This window comes from Mytilus trossulus, chromosome 9, assembly GCF_036588685.1.
Source record: "Mytilus trossulus isolate FHL-02 chromosome 9, PNRI_Mtr1.1.1.hap1, whole genome shotgun sequence".
Lineage (NCBI taxonomy): Eukaryota > Metazoa > Mollusca > Bivalvia > Mytilida > Mytilidae > Mytilus > Mytilus trossulus.
Window position 1 is genome coordinate 74,758,411 of NC_086381.1, and position 11,242 is coordinate 74,769,652.

The window sequence follows — 11,242 nt, forward strand, 5'->3', positions numbered from 1 at the left end:
ACTTTTTCTAATAAAGGTATGAGATCAAACGAACAACACTATGATTAAATAAAAATAATAAGGTAATAAGAAAAAGAATAAATCGACTAAGAATTGGAGAACATGCTTTACTTAATATCCCATATTTTTGTCTATTTATTTTAAAACCATTCATGTCAGGGTGACCCTCTTGTTATTCAAATAAAACGCTCCCCAACTTATAATAAAGAACTTGGTCAAATCTTTATTTTTGTGTAGTAATTTAAGTGTGAGTGCTATTCTATCTTATATAGGCCATTGACAGATTAGGAGGACAGAAAATGAAACTGGAATGTGATCAGTTGAAAATCAAACCCCTAGATCAGACCAACCACGAAATAATGATGGACATCAAACGTTCCAATGATGAAATCAGAGAATTAAAAGGGTCATTGGAAAGCTTGAAATTGTCTTATATTGAAATAAAGAAATCTCATGAAGAAGTCAAAACATCGCATGCATTACTACAGGAAAAGGTGGCTTCTTCTCATCAGGATACAGTACCGTGGAATGTCAGAGGTAAATATTTGGAAGTAAAGCTGTAGGTGTAATACCACCAAATCATGGTACATCACATCCGGTTGCAAATATTCCCTTGAATTTGACCGTTGTAGGTAATTTATCCTACATTTTATTGCAGTAAAACTATTTCTGTGTCATAAACATATGTCTTGGGTATTTCAAAAGACCATTATTTTTTAATTGTGATTTCTATAGAAAATTTTGTAATCTTGAGGTTACATGGTGACTAAACCTTGTACACAGATAGAATAAGGGGAGAAATTTGATTGGTTAACTTCCAATGATGGTTATTTTCTTATATGCAATGAAATGTTATGTGAAACTTTTTCTATAGAACTGGACAGGATAAAACTTTACTCAAGCCAAGTATTTCTTAATCTGAAACAATGATAAATTCTGCACAATTTTTTGAAAAGTGCAAATTTAACAAAGACTAATAGGGGGAAATCAATGGTGGTATTACACCTGTAAAGTAAAAAAAAAATCAACAATGGAAATAACGATTGATCTGTTTGAATGTAAGAAAATAAACACAGAGGGGGGGGAGGTAAATCGAAAAGATTAAAAAATTAATGACTAAAAATAACAGTCAATTTATCTGAGGAGTCATTTTATAACCTACAGTTCAAGTTTAACAATAAAAGGTACACAAACTAAAGTAATGCTAGCGGTGAAAAGTAAAATAAAAAAAATCCTGAACTCAGAGGAAAATTCAGAAAAGAAAGTTCCTAATCAAATGGCAAAATCAAAAGCTCAAACACATCAAACGAATGGATAATAACTGCGATATTCCTGACTTGGTACTGGCATTTTCTTATGTAGAAAATGGTGGATTGAACCTTGTTTTAAAACTAACTTAACTTCTCACTTGTATGACAGTCGCATCAAATTCACATATATTGTAAACGACATTCACATGGTTATGTTTAGGTCATTAAAAATGGTGAAACTGTACTGTGAAGTTGTTAAAGGTAACCCAGTATGAATTTAAATGGCTGAATCAGATGTAAATATGCGGCTTTCATATTAAATAAAGGCAACAGTAGTATACCGCTGTTCAAAACTCATAAATCCATGGACAAAAAACAAAATCGGGGTAACAAACCAAAACCGAGGGAAACGCATTAAATATAAGAGGAGAACAACGACACAACACCGAAACGCAACACACACAGAAACGGACCAAGCATCAGACAAAACACCACGAGAATAACAAATATAACATGAAAACCAAATACATGAATTTGGGATAGACAAGTACCGTGCCACGTCTTATCTCAATATCTCAAAAATAAGAGAAAACACAAACGACTCAACGTTAAAATGCAACACACACAGAAACGAACAATAATATAACAATGGCCATCTTTCTGACTTGGTACAGGACACTTTTAAAAGGGGCTAAAAGTGGTGGGTTGAACCTGGTTTTATGGCATGCCAAACCTCGCACTTTAATGGCAAAGTTAAATATTACATTAAAATGACAAAATAATATTACAGGACTACAATACAAATAAATATTAAAATATTTGAGCCTTATATATTTTACAAGATAAGATGTCAGGTGAAAATTAAAGTATAAATGATGGATGATTATATTGTAACATTGGTTCTTATAGTTACTAATAAGTCAACATTGCCCAGGTACACCGAACACAAATGCACAACTACGACTTTTCCGTAAACAAAGGGAAATAACAACAACAATTGTCCAAATAGTCTGATTTTATATAAGCACAATATGTGGTTATGTAACACTTGGGTAACATGCATTATTATCTAAACTTAGCTCATCGTATGTTGTAAAATTAAACAACAAAGTAAAAAACCTGCACAATCCAGCTACAACCAGTACTATAGAATTGTGTCTAAGACTGTAGCTGTTTCGTGTGTATCTTCAGAATTAAAATTTGTGTTACGTTTCAAGGAATGCCAACTAACTCATAAAAAAATTATATCAACAACGCTTAATTGAATCCTTGAATCTCCATGATATAATGAACTTTAATCAATGTTTATTTTGTAGCACAAATCAATAAAATTCTTGCAAAATGGAAAATCAAGGATAAGATGTTTGTAGACACTAGAGCAGCCCATAATGTCCTGTTATTTTTACAGGAGAAGAGTTGTGTAACCATTACGGCTAGTTCCGGTGTCGGAAAGACTGCAACTCTACGGCATGTGGCTTTACAAATGGGTAAAGATGGATACGATATACTTTTGGTGACAGATCCCGGGGACATTGTTAAGTTTTACAATCCAAACCAGAAAACATTGTTTGTTATTGATGATTTATGTGGAAATTTTTCTTTAAACCAGGCTGATATCAAAATTTGGGAACCAGTTATTTGCCGTCTTAAAGAGTTTCTAGAAGAAAAACTAACAAAAATAATTGTAGCATGTCGATTGCAAGTGTACCAGGATGACAAGTTTGACACATTATCTATTTTTAAAACATGTGTATTTAATTTGTTGTCATTTGGTTTGAGATTGACAACCGCTGAAAAAGAAGCAATAGCTGAGGTACACCTCCAAACTAAAGCCAAGCAGATTACGGATTATTATAATCTGTATGATTGTTTTCCACTTTTGTGCCAATTATATCACGAAAATCCTACACTTGATATAAAAGATTTTTTTAAGAATCCTTTTTCAGTTTTTGGAGCACAGGTTGACCAACTACAAAAGAAAGGATTCTTTGGTAAATACTGTGCCTTAGCTTTATGTGTTGTGTTCAATAACAAATTGAATGAAAGCATGTTGAAGGACGAGATTAACGAAGAAACAAGAATTATCATTGAGAATGTTTGCGAGTCTTGTAGACTGGACAGAGGGACATCAAGACTTTTGTTAAAGGATGAATTGGATTCTCTTTTACACACATTTCTATCAAAGGTGACATGCCAAACTTACTATACAATGGAAAACCATAGATTAAAATATAGAATCCAAAGATTCTACACAACTATACATGATAAAGTATTCGATTTTCTAGCTAAATACTTTGGACAGAAAATAATCCATTGCTTAATCAAGAATGCTGACAGCTGTTTGATTCGAGAAAGATTTTTACTGAAAAGTCCAGACGACACGGATCAGTTTATCACTATTGTGCCCACTGAGTATCACGAACTGTACATGCAGAGAATGGTTGATGATTGGTTAAAGGGGAAATTACAAGATGTATTCAATAATAGCAACATGAAGATATATCAATTCAGAAAGAGATTCTTGTGTTATTTGAATAAATTCAGTACATCTTATCAGAAACAATTAGTGCATACCCTAGATGCTGACAACATTTTAAGTTCAAGCGATCAATTATCTTATTGTGAAGTTGTTTGTGACACTGTCATGCTACACTGTTGTTTTATAGGAGACTTTTCAATGATCCAGTGGTGTTGTAATCATGAAGTTGATGTTAACCAATGTGGGTCTTATGGTCAGTCACCTTTATCACTTACTTGTAGATATGGTGGAACTGAAATAGCAAGGATGTTGTTAGACAAAGGAGCCGATTATAATACATGTGACAGTTATGGTGAGACATTTGTTATGATTGCTTGTAAAAATGGACATACAGAAATAGTTAGTTTGCTGTTAAACAAAGGAGCAGATTATGATAAATGTAACAGCTTGGGTCAGTCACCTCTAATGATTGTTTGTGGAAATGGTCATAAAGAAATGGTTAGTATGCTGCTAGAGAAAGGCGCAGATTATAATAGATGTGACAGTTTGGGTCAGTCATCTTTAATGATTGCTTGTGGACATGGTCAATTTGAAGTAGTAAAAATGTTGTTAGACATAGGAGCAGATTATAATAAATGTAGCAACAAAGGACAGTCACCTGTAATGACAGCGTGTCGACTAGGTCATACAGAAATATTAAGGATTTTGTTAGATAAAGGAGAAGATAATAATAAATGTAACAACTTTGGTCAGTCCCTTGTATTTATGGCATGTAGATATGGTCATACAAACATGGTAGGTTTGCTGTTAAACAATGGAGTAGATTATAATAAATGTGACAATTATGGTCAGACACCTATAATGATAGCTTCTGAAACTGGATGTAAAGATATAGTAAGGATGTTGATAGATAACGGAGCAGATTATAAAAGGTGTGACATTTCTGGTGACTCACCTTTAATACTTGCTTGTAGAGAATGTCAAATAGAAATAGTATGGATACTGCTAGAAAGAGGAGCTAATTATGATAATTGTGACAAATATGGTCAGTCACCTTTATTAGTTGCATGTAACTGTGGTCATACTACAATAGTTAACATGTTGTTAGAAAAAGGAGCAGATTATAATAACTGTAGCAATTATGGTCAGTCACCTGTTTTAATGGCTTGTAGATACGGTCACACAGAAATAGTAAGAAAGTTGTTAGAAAAGGGAGCGGAGTATGATAAATGTGATTGTGATGGTCAATCACCAATATTTATGGCTTGTATGTATGGTCATAAAGATGTAGTAGGGATGTTGCTAGATAAAGGAGCAGACTATACCAAATGCGACGTTTTGGGTCAGTCACCTTTACATGCAGCTCATAGACATTGTCATAGAGAAATTGTTTGGATGTTGATAGAAAAAGGAAATGATAAAAAAAGACCTATTATTTTTGTGTAAAATTGATTAACAACTTTAGGTCACATGGAACGATCTAGAGCATTTACATATAGTATGGACGTCTGTCTGTTGTATGAAACAGTATGTTGTGCTCTATATGACTGTTTGGTTAATTTTTTTTGATTGATTGATGTCTCCTTGGCAAAAACCCATATCTCTTTTTATTCATTTATATTGGAACAGATTGTAATGAATTTGAAAAGCAGAAGGTTGGATAATGACGTTATTTAATGAAGGTTAGGTATTTACAACAGAGACTGTTGGAATCCCATGGGAATATTGTTCTACGTAGTCTTTGTTGTAATATCTTAACTTTCGTCACCTGTAAAATTTTAGAACTGTACCAGTTCATATCGCACATTACTATTTTCTGTTGTAAATACCTAACCTACGTCATTTTTGAAACTTTTAAGAATTGAACAAGCGTTGTTTTGGTCGGTTTTAATTGTATTAAGTTAAAGATTGTTATAGTTAAATCAGAATAGATTGATATGATTCATTTTGCATCTGAATCATACTGATGAAGGATATTTGTAATCCGTAATATTCATAGATAATTACATTAAATGATTCGGGTTTTTTTTTTACATTGGTGTTGTTTTGTACACTTTTTATGTGTTTATGAATTGTTTATATGTTATTGTTGTGATGCTAGATCAATTATGTTTTCTTCTTCGTGGTCCATATCACAGTGTTTATCAACAGTTAAAACCCCTTGAAAACTGCTTGACAGAATTTACCCAAATATGATTTTTCTACTGGATTAGTAGCTATTCACCAGCGATTAGAAATTTTAGTTTTAGTGAGGAATTTAAGGTTTCTTATTTAAAAACATGGAAAGCTATTTTTGCTGCTAAGTTTGCTTCTCAGCAACTTATTAATAACAGTTTGTAATGTAGTTTGAGTTAAGCTGTTTCCTTGGTAAATAACTATAATTTCAATATTTTATATGTTGGGGTCTTTTTTATTATCTAAAAAAAGGAATTGCTATTATGGCTATTGTTAAGAAGCTATAATGTTAAAATAGCATAACATTAATTATTATTAAGGTGATTGAAATGATAAAGACGTCGTAATGTATATGTCATATTACTTATGATTTTAAAGTAAGTTTGCTTATTTGCTTAGTTATGGTGATTATATGTCCAATAAAAACTAGTGAGAGACTGTGATACAATGAACAAAACTATAATATATAATAAATCTTATAATAATATAAACTTATCGTATGTTCGGAAAGATAAGCTTTTGTCGCATTTTGCAGAGAAATTGGCTCACGTTAAAACCCAACCGTCTAAATCATTTGGTTACTTCGATATAAACTAAGTCTTGTATACATGTTTTTGTTTTATATATATTTATTACGTATCTATAACGTATTATCTACAACAAGTATGTCATTCAGTGAATGTTGATCGTAAGCTCATTAATTTTCGAGTTTTTTGTAGAAGCTTAACGGGTTGTAGCAATACATAGCACGTGGAGCCCGTGACAAATTAGTGAATTGTTAGAGCAGGATATTTAATCTTTTATATTTTCCATTCGTTCCCATTTGCAAATAAACTATTCCTTAACAGTTATTTGTAGTATTAAATTTGTTCATTCAGAATAATTAATTACCATTTACCTTACAGTGCACGTTTGTTTACATTCTTCCTTCACGGTGTTCCCCTTGCTCTTGCACTGTGTGGTGGTTGAAGTTCTAAAGAGATGCCTTGAAGTAAAGGTCACTGCATAAAGGGAAATATCAGCAAATTAGTGTAAATGTAGACAATAGTTCAATGGCAGTACTTTTGGAAGATTTTAATGATATGAAGGGATTTATTTTACAAGAAAAATCATATACACTTATTTTATAGTTGAAGTTAGCCATTCTTGAAAAGTATATAAAACATATTCACATTTTTTTAATTTGAATTTTCATATGATATTTACATTGTAAATGATACAGTTCTCATTAATGTATTGAAATACTGAATTGTTGTTTGCAATCACCCCCTAATAAATATTTTCACTTTACTATACTGGCTTTTGTGTTACCTATTTTGCATATAATTGAATATCAATACTTTTATAGAATATAAGGCAAAGTATACTTGAAGAGATTACTTTAGCAGTATTTGGAAAAACCTTTCTTTTTTCAGGGTCCTCAATGCTTTTCAACTTCGTACTTTATTTGGCCTGTTGAACCTTTTTAGATCACCAGGACAAAAAGGGCCAAGTGAGCTTTTCTAATCTGTCGTCGTCCGTCGTCGTCGTCCGTTTTCGTCCTTTAACTTTTACAAAAATCTTCTCCTCTGAAACTACTGGACCAAATAAAACCAAACTTGGCTTAAATCATACTAAGGGTTTCTAGTTAAACAGTTGTGTCCGATGTACTCGCCTATTAACCAAGATGGCCACCATGGCTACAAATAGAGCATGTGGATAAAATGCAGTTTTTGACTTATATCTCTAAAACTAAAGCACTTAGATCAGATCTGGCAAGGGGTTTAAATTTTCATCAGGTCAAGATCTATCTTCCCTGATATTTTCAGAAGCATCAGACAACCTGTTGTTGCCCCTGATTTGGAAATTTTAAGGAAATTTGCAGTTTTTTAGTACGTTTTTATCTTGAATATTATAATAGATCGAGAGAAGCTGTAAACAACAAAATTGTTCAACACAATAAGATCTACAAATAAAATGGTCAACCATAGAGAGTTATTGCGCTTTAAAGTAAATTTTTCACAATTTTTCGTAAAGTTTTGTAATTTATTTCAAAAATCTTTCCCTCGGAAACTACTAGGCCAAATTTAACCAAACTTGGCCTGAATCACCCTTATGGTATCTCGTTTAAAAAATATATCCGATGACCCCACCCATGAAATTAAAACAAATCTGAGCAGGAGTAAACATTTTCATCCGATCAAGAACTATTTGACCTTAAATTTTTCATACGCAGCAGACAACCCGTTGTAGGGTTGCTACCCCTGAATTGGTAATTTTAAGGAAATTTTGCAGTTTTTATACGTTCGTATAATGCTATGATGTCGTCGTCGGCGGCGTCCAAAGACACATTTGGTTTTCGGACAATAACTTTATTTTAAGTGATTTGATCTCTATGAATTTAAGCAGAGGGTTCAATTCCTCAAAAGGAAGGTTGGGATTGATTTTGGGGCTTTTGGTACTAACAGTTAAGAAATTAACGGCCAAAAAGGGGTCAACAATAAGCTTTTTTGTAGTTTCTGGACAATAACTTGTGTATAAGGGTTAGGATATATATAGTTATCAAAGGTACCAGGATTATAATTTAGTACGCCAGACGCGCGTTTTGTCTACATAAGACTCATCAGTGACGTTTATATCAAAATATGTAGAAAGCCAACAAAGTACAAAGATGAAGAGCATTAAGGATCCAAAATTCTTTAAAAAAAATGTGCCAAATACGGCTAAGGTAACCATGCCTCTGATAAGAAAGTCCTTAGTTTTTCGAAAAATTCATAGTTTTGTAAACAGGAATTTTATAAAAATGACCACATTATTAATATTCATGTCAACACCGAAGTGTTGACTACTGAGCTGGTGATATTATCTGGGACGAAACGTCCACCAGTAGTTGCATCGACCCAGTGGTGTAAATAGTTATCAAATGTACCAGGATCATAATTTAGTACGAAAGCTCTGAAATTGTACCACAAAGTTCCAAATCACAAAGAAAAGGTTGAAATAGAGTTGGAGAGGGGGTAGGAATTAAGGGCCAAAAATAAGCATTTTTATATTTTCCAGAAATATCTTGTGTTTAAGTGTATAGATATCTCTGAAATTGTACTCCAAGGTACCATACCACAAAAGGGAGGCTGGGAATGAGTTTTGGGGTAAATACTTCAAAAGTGAGAAGCATTTTTTTTCGTAATTGTTTTGGTTGTTTCTTTATAATATACTTTTTCATTTTTACATAGAAAGAATCTTCAATTGCACAGTATTTGTCGATAGCAAGAAATCTTGAATTGCACAGTACTGCACAAAAGCACAGTATTGCACAATAGCAAGAAATCTTCAATTGAAAATTAATACAAATCTTTTAAACAATTTCAATGGGATTTATTTACACTCTTTAATTTTGGAGGATTCTAACTTAGTCTTACTATATTGGATTTTGGGCCCCATTTTTTTAAGAAATTGGTCCACATTCAGGTCCAAAGAATCCAAAGCATTTAAAACGTTGTTTGATTTTAACAAAAACTGAATTGTTGCGGCTCTGTGATATGCTGAATCTTATTGTGCATTTAGATTTTTCATTGTGGGCTCTGTTTTCAAATTAGTCCATATAAGGTTTGAAAGGTCCACAGATGAACTTTGATTTCAACTAAAATAATAATTTTAGTGGTTTTTTTAAAATGCTGAATCTAACCATGTTGTTAAATTTAGGATATCAGACTATACGAGGTAAATGTCCCATTTCAAATTATAAGATCTTTTACCACATTTATTTAGTTTTCGAAATCTATAATATGTCAAAAATGTTATTACAATCAAAATTTAGACAGACCTCTGCGGTCGTTTCAGGCTGCGCTCAGCAAAGCATTGTATTGGTTATTATCTTGAAATTTGAAATAGATAAAGATAAACTGTAAACAGCAAAAAAGTTCAGCAAAGTAAGATCTACAAATAAGTCACCAAAATGGTAAATTCACCCCAAAAGGAGTTATTAGCCTTTAAAGTCAATGTTTAACAATTTTTGAATTTTTCGAAAAACTAAGGATTTTCTTAACCCAGGAGTAGATTACCTTAGCCGTATTTGGCACAACTTTTTGGAATTTTGGATCCCCAATGCTCTTCAACTTTGTATTTATTTGGCTTTTTAACTATTTCGATCTGAGCGTCACTGATGAGTCTTATGTAGACGAAACGCGCGTCTGGCGTATAAAATTATAATCCTGGTACTTTTGATTACTATTTGAACCGTTATAAAAAGAGCAAATCTGAAAAGAGTAAAATGTCCAGAATGATGTTGAGCTCTACCAATTTTCCATATACATCAAAACTCTTACACAAGTTCTTTAATGTGATATTGTCCATAAATGACAAATTTAACCCTTTTTTTCATTTTTGCCTATTATGAAAACTATGATAATTAGAGAGAAACTTGTTTTTCTGTATGCCTTATAAGATTTGAATTATAATTAATAAATAAACGGTCCAACGATTTACAGAAAAGAACCGAAAGGACCAAAAAGAACCGAAAAGGACCGAAAAGAACCGAAAAGAGCATAATATAATTATTATTTAAAGTTTAAAACAATGTACAACAACACCCCCCCGTAATAAAGGAATGTTTAATTCAAACTTAGATTGAACATTCATTGGGATATGTAGACTTACAAAAAAAAGTTAGATTTCTCTGTATCAAATTAAGGCATTAATAAATATTTCTGAAAAAAAATCAAAGTGTCATTTCCTTGTTTTAGAAAATAGAATTGTAACATTTGAAGAAAATTTTAATTCCTGCCACATGTAGTAAACCTTGGCAAACTTTATGATGTTCTTGATTCATTTTAATTTGTTTATTCAATTTACGGTATAAAACGATGAGCTACATTTCTGTTCTTTTCTGTAAATCGTCGCTCTTTTCTGTAAGTCGTCGAACCAATAAGTAAACACTTTAAATCACAAAATGTATGAGCGAGGCAAGATCTATAATTTAAAGTCACATTTTGCAAATAAACATGTAGTTAGTAGATTCACTGACTGTTACTCTTCATATGAGTACATGTAATTGCCCTTAAAATGACGAAGATAGAGAGAAACTAAATAGACTTAACGATCAGTAATGCAAGATCACAAAATATAGATTTTTGTCAAGAAGTCTATTCTCGTTTACAATGGTAGAGAGTGTCCTTTGTTTGATATGCACATAGACCGAGGTGAGCGACAAATGCTCTTTAGGGCCTCTGGTTTATTCAAGTGTTTCTAATTAGTCTTTTGTAGACTAAGGGACGAACATTTGATATTCTGGGGTAGGGGGGGGGGGGGGGGGGGGGGGGGCAGGAGGATTTTGAAAATAAATAACTCAGCCTTGATAATC

The 11,242-nt window shown here is 32.5% G+C and overlaps 1 protein-coding gene across 1 annotated transcript in view; it reads left to right on the forward strand.

Annotated features, from left to right (window-relative positions):
• Positions 1–359: 359 nt before the first annotated feature.
• Positions 360–11,242, forward strand: part of LOC134684936 (uncharacterized) — a 115,354-nt gene continuing 104,471 nt past the window's right edge. Inside the window, exons 1-2 of the mRNA XM_063544255.1 lie at positions 360–537; positions 2,567–5,118. Coding sequence (XP_063400325.1) covers positions 360–537; positions 2,567–5,118 — 2,730 coding nt within the window. The remainder of the gene's footprint in view (positions 538–2,566; positions 5,119–11,242) is intronic.